At 43.1% G+C, this 18,932-nt stretch overlaps 3 protein-coding genes and 1 non-coding gene across 5 annotated transcripts; 1 reads left to right on the top strand and 3 right to left on the bottom strand.

Moving 5' to 3' along the window:
- The first annotated feature begins 1,634 nt into the window (after window positions 1-1,634).
- Window positions 1,635-4,086, top strand: s1pr5a (sphingosine-1-phosphate receptor 5a). The gene has a single exon (XM_076080059.1). It carries the CDS (start codon window positions 1,729-1,731, stop codon window positions 2,935-2,937), a length of 1,209 nt encoding a protein of 402 aa, XP_075936174.1. The 5' UTR covers window positions 1,635-1,728; the 3' UTR covers window positions 2,938-4,086.
- Window positions 4,087-6,131: 2,045 nt separating this feature from the next.
- On the bottom strand, window positions 6,132-9,510 carry spc24 (SPC24 component of NDC80 kinetochore complex). 2 transcript variants are annotated; one of them, XM_076080057.1, is made up of 6 exons: window positions 9,457-9,510; window positions 8,576-8,752; window positions 8,121-8,265; window positions 7,900-8,004; window positions 6,445-6,521; window positions 6,132-6,366 (listed from the first exon to the last, which is right to left on the bottom strand). In XM_076080057.1, the coding sequence occupies exons 2-6, from the start codon at window positions 8,739-8,741 to the stop codon at window positions 6,260-6,262; spliced, it is 600 nt and encodes a 199-aa protein (XP_075936172.1). In that variant the 5' UTR covers window positions 8,742-8,752; window positions 9,457-9,510; the 3' UTR covers window positions 6,132-6,259. The 2 variants fall into 2 exon arrangements, with proteins under 2 accessions (XP_075936172.1, XP_075936173.1); XM_076080058.1 differs by having other exon boundaries at window positions 8,576-8,758; window positions 9,457-9,498.
- A 567-nt stretch (window positions 9,511-10,077) lies between these two features.
- On the bottom strand, window positions 10,078-16,820 carry kri1 (KRI1 homolog). Its single transcript, XM_076083614.1, has 18 exons — window positions 16,632-16,820; window positions 16,424-16,494; window positions 16,213-16,315; window positions 16,030-16,129; window positions 15,477-15,531; window positions 15,337-15,386; window positions 15,133-15,256; window positions 14,965-15,042; window positions 14,762-14,874; window positions 14,438-14,666; window positions 14,113-14,283; window positions 12,784-12,856; window positions 12,463-12,554; window positions 12,184-12,346; window positions 11,960-12,090; window positions 11,262-11,326; window positions 11,073-11,168; window positions 10,078-10,979 (listed from the first exon to the last, which is right to left on the bottom strand). Exons 1-18 carry the CDS (start codon window positions 16,714-16,716, stop codon window positions 10,484-10,486), a joined length of 2,295 nt encoding a protein of 764 aa, XP_075939729.1. The 5' UTR covers window positions 16,717-16,820; the 3' UTR covers window positions 10,078-10,483.
- Window positions 11,472-11,571, bottom strand: LOC142945319 (Z30 small nucleolar RNA). The gene has a single exon (XR_012952936.1). It is a non-coding gene; the product is annotated as a Z30 small nucleolar RNA (small nucleolar RNA).
- Window positions 16,821-18,932: the final 2,112 nt, after the last annotated feature.

The raw sequence follows: 18,932 nt of genomic DNA, 5'->3' as shown, positions 1-18,932 counted from the left end.
CTGAAGTGGGGAAAAGATCTACAAATGGCACGTCTGCCAAAAAATAATGTTTTTAAAAATAAATAAAAAGTGAGCTGAAAGATAATTACAGATGACGCCTATCTGAGTTACTTATGCTCTGAAATCTGGGGTTCCTGGCCCGCAAAGCGGATCCAGCTGCACCTGCCTCGCAAATCGCTATGTTTCCACTGACAAGTTAACTTGTGGTTTTTAGTTTAGAGTTTGATTCTGAGTGTGATGTTTCTCATGTATGGACTGTGTGTGGGAGAGAGAGCGAGAGACAGAACAAGAGAGATTTCCACATAATCTGACAAACCTGAAGAGCAACATATAATTACACTGCAGGAGCATATTGAACACGCACACATACAAGAGGGACTACAGTACCTGTGGGATGGAAATCTCACTTTCTTCCTCTTACTCAACATAATCTGTCATCGATCTCTAATTCGTCCTGAGGGCAAATCAGTTAAAAAAGAAAAAAGAAAAAAAATAAACTCCAGGAGTCAGGGAAGGAGGGAGGAAAATCGTTGAAGTTAGACAACATCATAGACCAAACCCACTGCGTGTTCAGTCCTGCCCTGCTTTGCTCTGCTCCACACATCGCACTCTCATGTGGCTGTGGTGCAGTGATCCACTCAAGACCGCGTCCTCCTCCTCTCCGGCTGTGGGATCACTACTTCTGCCGCTGCTGTTGAGGGTTCCACTGGATATTTACACGTATTTTCTGCAGGTGCGTTTCTTAAAAGTTATACGTTTTAACCATGTTGTGTCCGGTATGATGCGTAAAGGGTCGTGAACCGCGTCCGTGCTGCTCGCTGATGTAATTATATTTTATATTTAGGACTTTTCTGTGCGCTAGAGGTAATTTTTTAACTCTTGCGGCATCATTAATGTGGATATTTATTTGACTTTATACTGCATATAGAGCCGCAGATTTGATTTTGTTGTATGCATACCAATTAGGCTACAACAGGACTTATATGTAGAGTAATGATTCATCAGTAAACTACATCTAATTGTCTGCGAGTTAAATTAGTCAATTCAGACAAATAAAGCGTATTTACGCGTTATGACACACAAATAGCTCCGAATTAATTTTTATTAATTGTGTTATTAAAAGTGGGTTTAAATTTCGATTGGCAGGAAAAAAACTCGGAAAACACTGGCACTAAGTTTAAGCAAAAATAATAATTAAAAATTTGCTTGGGATTTTGAAAGTGTTTTTCTTAATTTACCCTCATTGTCGCCTAAAGTTATTACTTCAAGTGGTCATGCAGTAATAACCCCCCCCCCCCCCCCCCCCCCCTATTAATCATGTAGACATCATCGCTATTAGAAGTGTAATCCTCTGCATGTATTATGGATATTAGAGATTGTTTTGCACATTAATCCAATAATTATGTCGTTTATTTGTTTGTCATCGGCACTAACGCTCTCCTCCTCTTGTGTCTCATGCAGGTTAGCTCTCATCGCCTCCTAGCGGGCAGCCCGGGCATTACAACAAAAAAGAGGTGATTTTTGGAGGAGAAAACCACAGGAAATCCTATTTGATAGCATTTAAACGGAACACGTTTTCCTCTGCGTCGAACAGCTTTTTGAATAACCAAAGGAAGAATGCACAACTAGAGGACTGTATGACACCTTGCATCTAATCTTGAAATTCAAAAAAAAAGTTGAAGAAAAGAAGTTGGAAAAAAGCATCTACTTGTGGAAGTACCAAAAACAATGGCCACAGAGTCTTTCCATGCTGCCTATGCTGTTGTGGCCCCGTCCGCCATCCCCATGTCGCCCTCCACAGGAAACCTGCTCCACATGTTCCGCAAGTACCAGAGCAACGCGGTCATCTTGGAGCACTACAACTTCACGGGCAAGCTGCAGGACAACAAGTACAAGGAGGGACTCAAACCCGAGGCCATCGCTTTCCTGCTGGTCTGCCTGCTCATCGTCGCAGAGAACGCCGTGGTGCTTCTGGCCATCTGGAAGAACAAGAAATTCCATGTGCCCATGTACTACCTACTGGGCAACCTGACTCTCTCTGACCTGCTGGCAGGCTTCACCTACATGGTGAACATCATAACATCCGGCCCCAACACGATGAGCTTGACCCCGGTGCTGTGGTTCCTGCGGGAGGGCGGCGTGTTCATCATGCTGGCCGCCTCGGTCATCAGCCTGCTGGCCATCGCCATCGAGCGCCACGTCACCATGGTGAGGATGAAGCCGTACCAGGGGGACAAGCAGGGCCGGATGTTCGCCCTGATCGGAGCCAGCTGGGTGCTGTCCGTGTTCCTGGGCATCCTGCCCGTCCTGGGCTGGAACTGCATGGGACGCCTGGACCAGTGCTCCACGGTGCTCCCGCTCTACGCCAAGAGCTACATCCTCTTCTGCATCACCGTGTTCAGCGCCATCCTCATGTCCATCGTGGTGCTGTACGTCCGCATCTTCCGCATCGTCAAGTCCAACACCCAGCACCTGGCCTCGGCCCCGCAGCGCAAGGGCCTCTACCGCAAGTCCCAGAAGTACATGGCCCTGCTGAAGACGGTCACCATAGTCCTGGGGGTCTTCATCGCGTGCTGGCTGCCCCTCTTCATCCTCCTGCTGCTGGACTTCTGCTGCCCGGCCAACAGCTGCTGGGTGCTCTTCAAGGCGGACTATTTCCTGGGCATCGCCATGTTCAACTCCCTCCTCAACCCCATCATCTACACCCTAACCAGCAAGGACATGAGGAGGGCCATCCTCAGGCTGCTCTGCCGACACTGCCTGCTGACTAAAGACGGGCAGGTGAAGAAGATCGGGATGCCCTTCCTGGAGTGCAGCACCAGCAAGACCGACGCGGCCTCCCACCGACCGGAGGGACTGGATACGACAGTGTCCTCCGGGAACTTCACGACGCCCTCGACCATCAAAGCCATTTACCCCCGGATGTCTAAAGCATGACACAGCGGACCTCTTGAGAGGAAGCATTCGGACTGAGACTTCCCTCTAGACGGAGTCGCGCTCCGGTCGAGTGAACATTTTGCGTCAGGAGCTGAAGTTTTTTGGGTTGCACTCTGCCAAAGCTTTGGTATTGAGCTGAATAAGCTCGATGTGATGTGTGATTGAAGTTTTGGGAGAAAGACTAACTTTTAAAGTTTTCTATAGTCACGAAAAACTGAAAGGTCAGCGCCTTAATAGTAGGGGGCAGTTTCTTGTGGAAAAACTAGCATTACTTTTAGTTTTTTCCTTCTGGAAAACATTTCATTTTTTTTATCAGTGTCAGTTTCCCACATGAAACGAAATCAAATGAACGTGCGTGCAGACGTTTTCACATAAATACGAACCAATCGCGCCGCACATCTGACAGACCGAGGCCAAAGCCCAAGGCGGGAGGTTTCCCCTTATCTCCTCTCCCTGCGTAGCGTTGTAATGATACGTTGTTACGAACACGGAGCGTCCACGCCCAAAATCTGCTGCCAAACCCATGTAATTTCTGCCATGTGAGTTTTGGTCAGCAGCAGTGCCGGGTAGCGGTTCCCCCCCCACACCCCCCTCGGCCCCAGATCAGAGGCTCGGCGGCCCTGGGGCCCGCTGAAGACGTCATGCGGAATGGGCGGTTTGCAGCTTTGGAGGTCCCCCTCAACATATGTAGCGACACACGATGAAGGACTAGAAGGCAATAAAGCCCGACATGGGGGGGCTCGTTGGAGCCTTCTTGGTTTCAATAGAATATGGCGGCGATCCGTCGTGTGGACGAACAAAGATTGTTTTTCTCGCTGGAGAACGTTCACCATGAAATGATACGAATCTGTTTTCTTCGTGATGAGCGCAGATATAATCAGAGTGCGTGGGCCTCAAAGTGCTGTCTGGGTGAATTTCAATTGTGGTCACGAAACATTAAAATTGATACTTAGATGCCAACTGTAATATTGTGTATAAATGTAAAGAGAAAAAAACAACATATATTAACTGATTTGTATACTTTGTAAATATATATATAGACTTTTCTGAGCTTATCAGAGCTGCATTTTGTATTGTAAAAAACCTCTCTTAAGTTATGTCACTTTTTTTAATATGTGCACTGAATAAAACATATGTGAATGAAGTTCACATGGAGCCTTGTGTATATTCTTTACTGCTACGAGTGGCCTTTGTGTCAGTGGTTCATGTCTGAGGGATGTCAGCTCTCTCACTGAGCGACATGCTTCCCGTTACTTACTGCTGAACAAAACGTGAAATATATACGTATATGCAGTAATCACTGTTGTGGTTATAAATACTGAGTAGAATAAACTGCAGAAAAATCCAAATAATATAAATGACATTAAAATAGATAAAGTACATCTATTCGTACATTCAGACAAAAAAAGGTTTTGTGTGATATCACCTCATGATATCTTAGTTACTGCTCGCTTACATGAAACAAATTGCTCTGCAGATACCGACACTATGTGAGCTGTTAAGAGATGTGAATCTGAGTCATCATTTTAACATAAAGAGATGGACTTGTATTAATGTATAAGTACAATGTGGATAAACACTGAGTGAGCAGAACCCCTGCAGTAAAAGAAAAAGGTGAAAAGTTTGTTGACAGTCTTGATTCAACTCAATGAGGGTTTCAGAATGCGGTTGCACCACCGCTTACTGAGGCCTACCTTCAGTTATACCATGTCACAAGTTAGCTGATGTTTAGTACTAGAAGTAAAGTAAGTAAAGTATCAATACTGAAACTAGTCAAATCCAAGTGATAGCCATGTGCGATGTTACGATGTTGAATATTAACATGAAATAAAGTACAACGGCCATTGAAACACGAGGGACTTCTACAAGAGAGATGAAAGGAAAGTAGAGACTGACAACAGGCTTGACTTAAGAAAACCCCTCCTTCTGCTCCAACCACATGTTAACCGCTTGGTAAGATGCGCGATGCGTGTGGCTGAGGTTTAGACGAGGCTGTAGGAGCAGCTAGCCGTCGCCCCGTTTACCGTAAAGAAACCACGCGTCGGTGCGTGGGCCTTCAGAGCTATGGTACGTGTGAGAACGAGCCACCCCGACACTGCATGTTGTCCTGCCCACTCCCGAAAACCAAAAAAAACCACGCTGCAAGTGGTGCAGTGGTGAGAGTGACTCCTTTTCAAAGAAGGAAGGAGTTTCAGTTCTCAGTAGAGCGGGCCTACGGGTAAACTATACGACGCACGGTGTTTCACCAAAGTGATGCCTGGATAGATTTCAGCATTTGGTCTCATTGCGGATATATTATCTGCCTCTCTGTTTTGCTAACTCATCACTATCATGCCTGGATTTTGACACATCATAGTTGAACACTTAAAGGTGTGTAAAGGTGTGTATATATATATAGTTATATCCAGATATTTGTGTGAGGGCCGATAATAAACAACAGTGAAAAGGGCTAATAAATCTGTGTGTGCGCGTTTCCTTCAGTACATTTATAATCAGTCAGCCGCTTATCAATCCGAGTCCGTTGTCACCACATGTTGCAGCTGACAAGCAGGGAGAGCAGTTGAAAAAGCCCCCTAAAAGTGAACAAATGACTGAAATGGATAACTGAAAGTAAGGCTGAAATTGATTTAAGTGATGAATAAACATATAAAATAGCTGATGGTGTTGTTGAAATAGGTGAAACAATGAAAAAGCAGTTGCCTAGTGAGCTAAATGTTTGGAGAGCTACTGCCTGTGGTGGTGCAAAGGCAACCTAAACAATGACAGTTCAACTGTATGAAAAATAGATAATATCCACATTGTATGTAATTTAAAGTGATAAACACACAGTTTGTAAGCCATTAATGAGAAGACACTTGGAGCGGGACTGGTGGTGGAATGATAAAACCAGTAGTGAACCACTGGTCTAAACTATAGTAAACTAGTCTGACTAATCCACCTACATGCCTCTTCTAAAGCTTTTAACAGCATCTCAGTTTTCCTCATCGTGTAACCCAATTATGGAACAAAACTCTTATTAAAAAAAAAACTGCATAAAAAGCAGTCCATCGCTGCAAAACCATGTAGGTGCTTACAAAAACACAACAAGGTAGTTCTGCAGCGATATCTAGTGGCCCACACCCCACCCAGCCTCGTCCAAGACTATAAAAGGCTCTGACGAGTCCCTGTTGCTCAAAAAACACTTAGAGAATAACTACTAAAGACATATTTAATTTTTTTTTAAACAGTATATGTTTTGTATAGGACAGAAGAAAACAAAGACATTTACAGACAAAACATAAATAACGTACACATCATTTCTGACAACACGGCCGTCCTTCGGCTACCACTCGGTGCTGACGAAGCCCCACAGCTGGTCGCTCACGTCACTCCGAGATCGCGTGGAGGTGTCGATGTTGATGGGGGTCGCCAGGTCTGCCCCGTAGTGCACTGCAGGAGGAGAAGACAGACTGACGACCTGGAGGCAGCTTCATTTTTCAGAAAAAATGACAGAAAGCGAATGCGTACCTCCTTTCAGGACGTTGGGCTGGGTGTCGTATTCCCACTTGATCTTGGTGATGAGGTAGTACACCTGAGCCACATATCTGTGGACAAAATATACATCAAACAACTTGCAACTGCTGTCACATCAAAGCAGTGTAGTGAAACAATTCAAAGTTTAAAATATTCAGTTTTCATTGGTGTATAATCACCTGGAACTTAGAATTGATGTATTTTGGTCAGCTTAGAATGAGCCCTTCATATCTACACAGGCAGCTGGTTTCACAGAGTGCTCCATGTTTCTACAGCAGCCCAGAGCGGACAAACCAAACACTGGCTCTAGAGAGAGCCTTTTACTTTTTAGCGTTAACCGAAGGCCACCGTAGTTCTTCGAAACTGCTGCCACGTCAGCCGCAGAGTGAAAAAAAGTGTATCGCCCAGCCTCCATGTCGCTCCTAAAGAAGTTGTTGTTATGGTGAAGGTGGATGTCCTGATTGAGGCCAACGGCGTTGCCACGTTTTTCGCACTCTGCATCTCACGTTACGGCAGAATTGGAAAGGGCCGAGTGAGCGGCGGGGTACTCAGTTGATTCCACACACTGTCAGGATTTATTTTTCAAAAAGACGGTTGCTCAATATTTTATGTGCCAACTAATTTTCTGTGTCTGTGGAGGAGCAGTTCACTGCCGTCTACAGGAGTAATACACGTTTTATGATGATTTGACGACATGAACTTAAGGGCTGCAACCAACTATTGTTTTTATTATCTATTTTCTTAAGTAACGGATCAACAGTTTTGTCTACAAAATAGTGAAAAATGTCCATTATATGATGTCACCAGATCTGAATGTAATGTCTTTAAATGTCTTGTTTTGTCCGACAAAGAAATTCAGTTCACAATATGTGATGGACAAAAGCAGCAAACATTTAGAAGATATGTGCCAGTTCATTCTCTGCTGATCAACGGATTGTTTCAGCTCTAAGCCTCTCATACAGCCAACAGCTACTTTCAAAGCATACACATGTACACATGACTTTTCCGAATCATTCTTCTGGTAAATAAACTGCGAAATAAATAAAAAATTCAGTCCCAGGGTGGGGAAATTGTTACTTCGTGGCACAAAAACAGTTTCAATCGATTAGATACTGGAACTATTGAACAGAAGGTACAGCTAAAATAACTTATATGAGTAAAACTTTAAATTTCTAAAGTCCTCATCATTTCTATCCAACGCCGTATGAAGAAAGGGGACACAACAACGTGTGACATCCCTCGTACACATCTCCCAGCAGAAAATAAATATGAATACAACATTTAGCAAAGTCAGAAGCACACTAAAATGTGCAGCGGGAAATATAAAATGTTAGAATCTCTTGTGGGGTCGTTTTAATTGTATACATGGGGACTGAAGGTAGCAACAGCAGTGATGACGACTCCTTTGACAAGAGACCCTTTCATTAATAATTCATATCTGAGACTCACATTGCTGAAGGGATGACCTCGGTCGTGTCTTCGTCCACCTCGCTCTGAAGAGTCTCAAGCTCGTGCTCGGTGTTTCTCAGACTCTCCAACTCTCTCTGCAGAAATCTGGAGGAGGATTAAGGACGCCAACAAAGAAAAGAAAGGGGCAAATAAAGCAAGACAGAATTCATAGTGACACTGAACAGATTTGGACTCTTTTCATTGCATTTATAAAAAGATACTGTAATTCTGAGTCGCTCATCTGGCTCTTGGCGGTGGCCTGCCTCAGCTGTTCCCCCAGGCTCTCCAGCTCCCTCTCCCTTCTGGTCTTCTCCTCCTCCATGTCCACCAGCATCTGGCCCGTCCTCTCCTCAATCTGAGCCACATCTGGGGGACGGAGGACGGAGACAGAGAGATAACAGAGGAGTGAAAGATGGAGAGAACATTGCAGATGGAAATCAGAAGGACTGGATCCAAGTCTGAAACACTTGTATTATTAGTTGGAAAGTTAAATGGATGCAGATAAAGTGTAAATTCATAATTGTTGCTGATGTTAGATTCTATCCAGGACCACACGATCTCATATATACTGTAAGTGAGATATAATGTCCGATTATTTATTTGGCAGCAATAATACATAAAGTAGAGCACATTGACAGCTGAGACACAATAGAGCATTGAATGTCCGATCACTTGCCTTTTAAAATCTGTGTCACAATCTTTTTAGTTTCTAAGTGATGGTCAAAAAGAGCCAGATGTTCATCTTTCACTTGTCTCAGTGTCTCCGGTTGGCTGCTGTTGATGAAGGCCACCAGCACCTCCCCCGTCTCCTCCAAGTCCTGGAATTTATGCCCTTGAGCCATTGTGGTGACGCCTGCAGCTAGGAAGCACACAAGAGGAGAGATCCTACTGAAAAACAAACGCTGTGTGTGTTTCTATGAAGGGGCACTGAGTGAGACGTCATCAAGGCTCGACAGCTTCATATCTCCATCAGCAATAAACAACCAAACAACATAAACAGCAGAGTCCCCAGTGGTACATTGGAAGTATAAAAAGTACTCAAGTTAAGTGTTGACTTCTTGATTGATATTTAATATAATGCCTGGTAGTTTGAACTGACATAGTAGTATACTAACATCAAGTTACAAAATGTATTTTTAACTTAAGATAAATTAACTTAAATCCAACAAAAAGTGATTTCCGTGTTGTACCACAAAACTGCACTTGAAAAACATTTATTTTTAACGTTAAATGTAGCGTTATATTACTTTCCAACACTGCCCCCTATGCTGGATCTTTGATCTAACAGTGAAAGCAACATAGACAGGTAGAGAACACATCGGCTAAAATGCATGAAACCCTCGCTGTGTGTTTGTTTGTCTTGTTTACAACTAACGTTATAGTTAAACGAGCAGTGTAAACGTTAGCTCCGCGGCTAGCTTAACTATGATAAAATGCTACTGACATGCAATACAAGTTACAAACAATAACGTCGACGCTATAAGTAACTAGTGAGCACAATGTTTGTGAGGAAAAGATAAGCTATTACGTTAAAGTCAGACAGAAAAAGTACCGTACAGCTCTTTCCCGTGATGATTCAAATTCAGATCCTGAGCGCGCCTCTTCTTCTTCTTCTTCTTTGGTCATTGGCGGACGCTCATACCGCCACCTACTGTACAGGAAGTAGCTGTCCTATTGTAACGGTTCATGTAGTACTAAAGTCAGTTTTCCTTTTCTAGCTTGACATTTAAAACAAAATGTGGTTATTTTATCTGCAGATTGTATAGTTTAGATTAAGAATACTCTATTTTTTATAGAGTAAAATAATTCAATATTTAATTTCTTTAATGAGTCAACTTTAAGTTTCCACATTTCCACATTGTGTAGAAATATCTATGAATAATATGAATACTTTATAAACAAAATAGTGAACGTAGCAGTAGAAGGTTAGCACCACCAGTGTGAATAGTTTCTCAGTCTTTCCATGGAAACGTCATCTGTTAAGGCACAACTATTGTGACATTAAACATGTCCTTCCTTTAAATTTGGAAGCATATCACAGATTCTGATTTATGATCCAGGTAGCACTCGAATCTTAAAATGTTCAGTGTTGTCCAAACACAGGTACAACTTTTACACTGTGGTGTTTATCAAGTCATGAACTTATTTTTGCATAAGAATTTAATGAAACAATTATACTCATGTACTGTTCCAAGTTTATTGCTTTCAACCACCTGGTTGAATACATGTAGAACAGTTTATTCACACACCTGCACAAGGATCAGACGACCAACGATTTTGCTGATGTGGATTCAATTTGATAGAATAAAATAGACATCTGTTTATTACAATCTAAACACAATATGAATGTAGCAGGAGAAATAGGTCAAATGTATCAATCCCATAATCTATTTTATTGCATACTCAAGTATAAACAACTTTAGGTAAAAATTAGAGCCACCAATTTAACATTTAAAACTTTTTAATAAAAAAAAAAGTAAATTTGAGGCTGTAATACAACAAAGTACATTTCTATAATGTGTTTAATTCTCAGACCATAAACATCTATAGATTGTATTGTCGGCAGTTATCTCAGAGATGGTGCTCACGCCTTGTTTTTCTGCTTCTCCATCTTCAGCTGTTCTTTTCGTTTCTGTCTGCCGAGCTGTCTGAAGAACAGTCTCTTGGGGTTCAGCCCGTAGGCCTTCAGTCTCTGTCTGCTGAACTCCCGGCCGCCTATCTTCACCCCGTGGCTTCCCAATACGAGGTGTCCACCGGTGTGGCTGTGCTGCTTCTTGGACCATTTTGGCCTCTCAGTCCTGTTTTTCACCTCATCAGCTTTCTCTGCTGCCTCCACAGCGGTAACCGCCGTCTGGACTTCCTCTTCCTGTTTCACCTTTTTCTTGGGTATCAGAATCTCTTCTTCCTCCTCCTTGTCCCCTGCCTCTCTGAGAGCTTGTGCTATTGTCTCTCCTGTAGAGTCCGTGATGGAGGTGGCGTCTCCGTCCTCTGCTGCTCCGTCTTGCTTCTCGGCGTCCTTCAGATGATCGCGCCGCTTCTTCCCCACCTTGTTCTTACCGTCTGCCAGCTCTTTAGCTTCCCTGTAGATTAAATTCAGATAAAAAAACGTTACTTATTGCTCCAGTAATGGTGGATTTCTCATGAGGGGGTGCAGCTGATGGCACTATACTCACTCAGAATACATAGAACTCAGGATCTCCTTCTTCCTCTTTTCATTCTGGGCCTTGATTTGATAGTTCTTCAAATCACTCATCTCCTCCTTGTCGGACCTGAGAGAACAAATGAAAAAAAAAATGGTCTTAGTGTCGGAGAAAATGAGCCGAACAGAGGGGCCACTTTAACATTTAGGACAGAGCCAGTACCTGAACATGCAGGTCTTCTTCAGAGAGCACCACTGGTTCAGCTCCTTATCGTTGGCGGTTAAAATCTGAGGGAAGAACCAGAGTATTTCATTTAGTTCAAAACAACTCAGTCCGTAACACCTCCGGTCATCATTTCTAACACTAACACAGGCGTAGCCTTCTTAGAGTGTACGTCTGTGTCACAGGTTTTCACGTTGGCCGCTGTGTGGTCTGCTCAGAGAGAAGATTAAGTCGAGATCATTCCCTGGTCAGAGATCTCCCCGAAAGGAAAAGCAATACCAGATCAGTCACTCAAGGCTCATCACTGCAGCGTTACCAACCAACATACATTACAGCCATTGTTCCAGTTTGGTTCTTAACCGCATTAAGATTGACCGTTCTCTAGAGCCCGCCTCCAAAATGCAATCGTCCAATTATGGCTTAGCAGCTGTAACTAGGCATAGCCTCACCGTGGAGCTTTGGACTTCTCTACATGAGGTCGTAGGAGGAGAGATAATAGATTTTTCTAACTGGCCCCGTATGCTATCAAGAGATTAAGCTAACGTTAGCAGCTCCGTCCTGCTATTAGCTATATTGTACATTGGGTTGTGTGCTGTGAGAGAGCTGAAAGCTGGACAGGCATGGCAACCATAACTAAGGGAGGCGGGACTTAGCGAACAGTCAATTGCTCAGAGTAGGACGTGCCGGCGCTCTCTCACCTCGTTGGTGCTCAGGCCGAAGTCGTTGGCCAGGACCTGCCGGTAGCGGAACCTGCACGGGAGGTCGTCTATGATGTCCTCGTAGTCCAGTTTATAGTACTCGTCCAAGTACTGCTCGAAGCTTTTCTCCTCTGAAACACAAACAGCCTGCAGTTACATGACTGGATGTCGGAGGACCCAGGAGAGTTCTGTTTTATTGGCAGGAGGTTTTTGGCGACACCTACGTGGGTCAAACACAGGCTTGTTTTTGGTGAGGGCTTCTGCGAAGTGAGACTTTTTCTTCTTTTTGCCCATCTGTGGCAAATCCTCTTTCTTCATCTTCTTCCTCTCCTTTTGCTTCTTCTTCTTGGAGGCGGTCTGCTGGTTGGGGTCGTAGTCCGCGTCCATCTGTTTCAACGGGATGACTTTTTGTCAAACAGTTTCTTTTTACCAGAACAAAAAAACAGGACATTGTCCGGCACATCCCATGCTGTCAGTTATAAAAAATAAAAAGGTGTACTCACAACGAAGTTGTCATCTTCGCAGTGAGGCCCAGAGGAGTCATACTCGTCTTCCTCTCGGTCCTCCCCCGTCCATACGTCCCAGTTCCAGGGCTCTGATGCGCAAACACAAGCCATGAGTTACATCTCCCATCATGCAATGAACTGAACATTTCGTTGCTACATAACTATTCGAATCCTCTGAATCTTCTCTGCAGGATTCCTTTCAGAGTTCGAGAAGAAACTTTGAATCTTAAGGTGACGTAGAGGCACCACCGCATTCAAATAAAACATGCAGGTTTCAACACTATTGCATCAGCCAAGATGAAGAAAACGCAGGCTTACCTTCAACTTCGTCATCGTCAAACTGAGGCTTCTCCTCCTCTTCTCCTCCGTAGTATTCATTACCGAAGAATTTCTGCAAAACAAGTCGCAGATGAGTTTAAATGTGACTAGAAAAAGGACAAATTGAGTGCGCTTTCTTGGTAAAAGACGGTGGTGGTGGTCACCTTTGGCTTAAAACCTCTAAACTGAGAGGAAGCTACATACTGACTTCCCTGAAGACAAGTCCAATCAGCCAAACACAGCACACCTGGGTGAGTGTGGCAGCCACACGTGTCTTTGTCAACCGAGTGGAGAGACAAACCAGAGACCTTCTTATTGTGAGGGAACCAGGACACACACACCTTCCTGAGAAGGCTAATTAGTTACTAATTAGTTAAACACAATGCACCCGTGTGAGCTGGAAAATGGCCGCCCTCATTCAGACATTAATTGGCCCAAAACTGTGGCTCTTGTAGATTTTTTTTTTTTTACAGTGAGAACAGCTGCAGCGTGATGGTACTCAATAGTGTTTGTTTAACTCAGATTAATGGAGAATCTGCAAGTTTAAAAAAAAGAGAAAAATTAAGTTTCACTTGAGTTTGTCGGTGCTCACTCTATCATTGGAGCATCTGCTAAGCCCCGCCCCCCTTAGTTACCATTGCTATGCCTGTCAAGCTGTCCGTTCTCACACAGCACACGTGTAGTTCACACTGATAATGGAGGCAGATCGACCGTTCAAAATTGTTTTATAGGCTGTAACGTTAGCTTCATGAGTTCGTTGAAAAGGCTTTTGTTTTAAAAGAACAATTCTGTAAAAGAGTTATTTGATGTTACATACATGCTAATGTGCTAATGCTACACGTCCCATGCAAAAAGTCCACCTCCTCACCAGCTGATGACTGTCGACAAAGCTTATTTTCCCCCTTATATATTCTACTATAACCTGTTCAGATGATTAGCTTCGATACGTGGACAAGGACGACAAGACAATAGATTCTCTTTTTGTGTGTTTTGTAAGCATGTCTCCCTTTTATTGTCAAAAAAACATGACTTAATCCATTCCTTATTCTTTTGCTCTTGTGTTTTCAATTTTGAGAAGGCTAAAACAAAAGCCACCGACCTCAAAACTCTTTAAATACTGCCGCACACGCACCACTTCAACATGCATAGTAATCCGAAACTTGACAGTTACGATTGCTGAGCTGTGATTGGACAATCAGTGTTAGGGGGTTTAGCTATTGGTCAATTGAGCGAGCACACAAAACCCAAGAAAAACTGAGACTGTCTTGCAAAAAACTGTGTGTCCATGTGTTTGTAGCAGTGTGTGTGTGTGTGTGTTTATGCACCCACCTGCATTAGCTGGTCGTGTTGCTGTGGATCAAACTCTCCCTCCAGGTCAGTCTGACTGAAGGCGAGCTCCTCGTTGCCCGTCAGCTCCTTGAGCTTCTTCAGCTTCTCCACGATCTCGTTCCGCTTCAGGTTCTTCAGCTGCTTCAGCTGTTCCCGCTTCTGCTCTTTCTCCTGAAATAGTTGTTGGGAAAGGGAAGCAGCAGGGAGAGAGGTAGGTTCGTATTAGCTAATGAATGAAGGCATTTCATACTTGGAAGCAGAGAGAGAAAAGGTTAATACTCGAGGGATCAAGGGCGTGTTTTTTTTATATGAACGTGATTCACACCTTATCCTTCCTTTCTTTCACTTCGTCCCTTTTGAGTTTCCTGTGGTCGTCTTTGGAGCGCACAGACGTGGCGATGCTGCGGGGGTAGGTCTTGATCTGCTGAGCGTCGGGCTCTTCGAAGCGGAAGTTGTAGCTCCTCTCGAAGTCCTCCTGCCGCTTCAAGAAAGTCTCCCCTTCCTCCTCCGAGTCGTCCACGTCATCCTGGACCACCTCTTCGTACGTCGGGATCCTTTAGCCGTCGGGAGAGTTCGCATGTTAGGCTTTCTTCACTTCAGAGATCACCGGGAAAATAAAGCCTGACATCCACGCAGGCGGGTAACGTACCGTTCGTCATCGTTGGCGTTCTCGTCTAGGTAGCCCTTGTTGAGGACATAGTCTCTCAGGAAACGCTCCTTCTCCTCCAACTCCGGGTCATTCCAGTAGTCCCTTAAGTATTTCTGTCCCAGCACAAACCAGTCTCATTACTAAGAAAGACCAAAGTTAGCTGTCTTACATTCTCTCTGATTGTTTTCCAGACACACACTCACCATGTCCTTCACCTCCTCCGGACCCTCGAGGTCATCCTGGCCTTTCAGCCACTCCACATAGTCCAAATCCTCTTTATCCTACAGACAGACACGGGGGCAGAGAACGGTTTCATCCTGATCTGTGGTGCTTTCGTCTCAATATCACGACGGGAAGCAACAGCTTCTGACCTTCTCCTCCTGCGTTTTGATCCTCCTGGTGAGAAACTCGGATCGTCCAGCTCCCTCGCTGGCCTCCTCCTCCTCCTCCTCCTCGTGGTCATCGTCATCGCTGTCCTGGATGAACTTACGGAAGCTGAGGAGAGGTTTTAGTTTCTGTTAATAGTCTGTTATAGAGTTATACAGCCAGACGCCTTCAGATGGTTTGAGTCCTACCTGTCTTTCAGCTCCCGCTGCTCCTGAATGTAGCTCGGAGAGGCAGCTCTCTTTGACAGAAAAGAATGATGATTAATAAAAACACTGATAAGTATCTCCACATTCCAGAAGGAACTAAATGATCAGGTGACAGGGTCTACCTCCATTCTCCTGGCGGCCTCCTCGTAGTCACTGTCGTCATCATCCTCATATTTGCTGTGAAGTAAAGAAAGAAGTAAAAGATCAGAGATTATAACAGTATAAAAAAGGAAAATAGCATTAGCCGGCTTTATGTGTAAATAATACAAGTGATAAAGTAATCTATGTGACACATTCAAAACAATATGGATATCTCATCATATCTACCTATAAGACATTTACAATATGTTGAAAGTAAACACTGACTTTGTGGATTTAACAACAAAAAATGTGTTTAATACAAAAAAAAGACATATTCTGGTCATTAAAATACAACTATATTTATGAATGGGATCAAATCTTGCACATATGGACAGGCAGTGATTCATTTACTTTTACTTAAATTATCAGCTGTGACAAACCCAAAGCATCAAAGTTTCAAAACTGCATTTCCCTGTAGCTGTGTGGTTGATCGGGTAGAAAGTCAGTTAAAAAACAAACACGTAATCGCTTTTCAACAAGCTCATCGTGTCTGCAGTGAAACAGTAAATGCTGGCACATCAGCAGCTCACTCACCCCTCTTTTTCCAGTATGACTTTACGCTCATAGTCCTTCAGATACATGGGCTTTACTGCCTTCTTTGAGCTCGAAGGCTTCTCATCACTGGTGGATGCAACTGAAAGAGCGAGACGTCTTGTTTAGGAAGATGTCCCGGAGACAGTGAAGGCAACACCAACGACAGCAACACTCAACATTCACCTTCCGAGTAGAACTTCGCGTCCGTCTGATAGATCTTGGGGTCTTTCTTCTTCAGCAGTGACAGTGTTCTGTAGAAGTCTTTCTCAACTTCCGGGTCCAGCTCCTGTGAGGACGAATAACAGTCAGCACCGGTCAACATATTTTAACACAGCGGCACGTTGCCGACACGCAGTTATCTGTTGCTGTAAAGAGGAGATGCGGCGATGCTAACCACTTCACTGTCTTCGGAGCTGGACTCAGACGACTCGCTCTCATCGTATTGGTCTCCGTATCGATCCTTCACTGAACAACAACACAGGACACACAGATATTACCCACTAATAACACGGCGTCCTAGAAACACAACTTACAGCTAGCTGACGCTACGCTTTCCCCCACGCTGGGTTGTTAGCTTCGGTAGCTAGCGGTGACACACTTACGTCTCTGTAGCTCTTCTTTCTGTCGGTATTTATCATATTTCTGCGCGAACTGGGAGTTGATTTTCAACTCCGACTTGCCTGACATGGTTTTAATGAAGGATATAGCTTTATGTTATAACTAAAAAAACTACACTCTACTAACGGGAAGTCATTCCAGGCGCTCCACGCGCGTGTGGAAAGCTGAACCACGTGGTTTCCGGTGCACAGGTCACAGATTACACACGTTGTCCTTCAGGGGGCGCGCTAATACTGATTTCTACGAGTCAACGTTTGTTCGTGTTGTTTACCTCTTTTGCCTTTAATATGTTATTTCCTACTGTGGCAGACGGAAGCAGATCTATAGAATATGTTCTTAATTGTCTTCTTTCATTGTGGAAATAGTTTAATTTCTGACATTCACAACATTTTGGCTACTTTCTTTTCTACTTTTTATATTCGATTGAAACTCACTCTTGCTCTTAGAAACAGTAAAAACAACTGGTTCTTTAAAGTAACCTATGAGACAAATGAATTCCCCTTCACTTTGATCTTTTTCTAATCTTTTCTTATTGTCTAAAAATGCCTATTTTTAATTATTATTTCGTTTCATTTCAACTTTCTTATTGTATTTATTATAATGTTGTATTTAAAGAATACTATTGAATAAATACCTAAACGAAAGAATGGTATCTATTATAACAGAAACAGGCATTGATGGAGCGATCTTCGGAAACATAAACCCACATACAGTACAGAGTTTACACTATGCACACTTACTCCAAAAGTTTACAAATAATCACAACTTGGACATTTTAATAAAGTCAACATAGAAATGTTACTTTTTGTTCAATTAGCAGCCAACATGCCAGACTGTTTGCTTGTCTTACATCCCACAAAGGGTAAATAATTTTACTGATTAGTAAAGTGAGTCAGCTTGTGTAATCACTGATTGGATGTTTGCTCGACATCATATCCCGTCAGAGTAGTGTGGGATGAACAAGATCCAGAACAAACCTGACATGACTGATGTGACTCAGATATGTGGCTGGTGACGACATCGATATAAACCAAAGACATCAAGAACCCCTGAGGCAGAATACAACTCGCACATTATGAAACAACAGTAAAGTACAAAACATGATTGTGACTCAAAAGACACAGTAGTCCATCCCATATCCCTTGTAATGTCCCTCTAATGTCCAACACTGAACCACATTATTGTCACTCCGCCACAAAGCCAGTAACCCATTTGTGTCCCACCATTATACTTTTAAAAGTTGCATATAAAGTCATTGAACAACTGACAACTTATCTTAACACAAGCATTTTTTGTTTTCAGCTATACAGAATGCAGTTTGGCTTGAGAGCAAAACACCCCACAGAAACAGGCACCTTTCACCTAATGTAGCAAACAAAATCTAGGCTTCATAACGGAGGAGTGCTGATTTGTTCTCATGCAATTTCCATCTAAACCCCTTTGGTGTTACTGTTATCTAACAGGGTGCAGTGCTTTAAAGTTGTTGATGCAGGAACATAGAATGAACAATGGGTGTACCTCAAGGATCAATGTTAGGCCCCCTATTATTTAGCCAGTTTTATTTTATTAATGATCTTTCAGAACAGTGTCACAAATGAAAAATGTATGCAGATGACGCTGTTGTACACACATCCAAAAACAGATAAGCTAGCAGCTGTAAAGCTGTATGCTATTACATGGTGGCTTAGTTTGAGTATTGGCGAGACAAAATGTATGATTTTTTTCATCAAGCACAAAACAAGTGATGTAGTTAGACAAGTTTAATAGCTTTGCGTAATCATGGATCCAAACCCGAATATATTAAATTAAATATTTCCAAAACAATGGCAAAAGCGACAAAGTGACAGAGCACATTTGAGACAAATTTGGATAATTCAGATAAAAGAGGATAAATCATTCAATTCCATCATTTTGCAGGATTCTGCCATTCTTTTTTTTGCATGTCATTCCCCATTTCACTCTTTTAATTTCCTATAAAATAAAAGCATGAAATGACATCCCAAACATCATGAAATTTGATCAAACTAGAGGATTTTATGAGGGGATATGATCAACTTCTCATAAGAGTGGGTGGAGAGTAAAATCTAAAACACCCTATGAACAGCTTTGATCAAATACTATTATTGGCACAGATTTTGTCAAAAAACGTAGTCTGAGCAAAGGTCAGCGACGGTCCAGCTGATTGGTTTTGTTTATCAGGTGAGCAGTGACGCCGTATCCCCACACTTTGGGAGCTCACGCGTCTTAAACATCAGGTAAAAAGTCACTGGAACCTAAAAGTAAAT

Source organism: Anarhichas minor, unplaced genomic scaffold, assembly GCF_050575085.1.
Source record: "Anarhichas minor isolate MPS153535 unplaced genomic scaffold, ASM5057508v1 ptg000007l, whole genome shotgun sequence".
Lineage (NCBI taxonomy): Eukaryota > Metazoa > Chordata > Actinopteri > Perciformes > Anarhichadidae > Anarhichas > Anarhichas minor.
This window is presented reverse-complemented; position numbering and strand designations above follow the sequence as displayed.

Bases quoted from the DNA above. Each gene is read 5' to 3' on its own strand.
- s1pr5a (XM_076080059.1), top strand. From the start codon at position 1,729: ATGGCCACAGAGTCTTTCCATGCTGCCTATGCTGTTGTGGCCCCGTCC.
- spc24 (XM_076080057.1), bottom strand. From the start codon at position 8,741: ATGGCTCAAGGGCATAAATTCCAGGACTTGGAGGAGACGGGGGAGGTG. The intron at 6,522-7,899 runs GTGAGTCTCAGA...TTTTGTCCACAG, and splicing joins GAGGTCATCCCTTCAGCAAT to ATATGTGGCTCAGGTGTACT. The intron at 6,367-6,444 runs GTACGCATTCGC...CTCCTCCTGCAG, and splicing joins GCCCAACGTCCTGAAAGGAG to TGCACTACGGGGCAGACCTG.
- kri1 (XM_076083614.1), bottom strand. From the start codon at position 16,716: ATGTCAGGCAAGTCGGAGTTGAAAATCAACTCCCAGTTCGCGCAGAAA. The intron at 15,043-15,132 runs GTCAGAAGCTGT...GTCTGTCTGTAG, and splicing joins TCAAAACGCAGGAGGAGAAG to GATAAAGAGGATTTGGACTA. The intron at 12,857-14,112 runs GTGGGTGCATAA...CTTGTTTTGCAG, and splicing joins AACACGACCAGCTAATGCAG to AAATTCTTCGGTAATGAATA.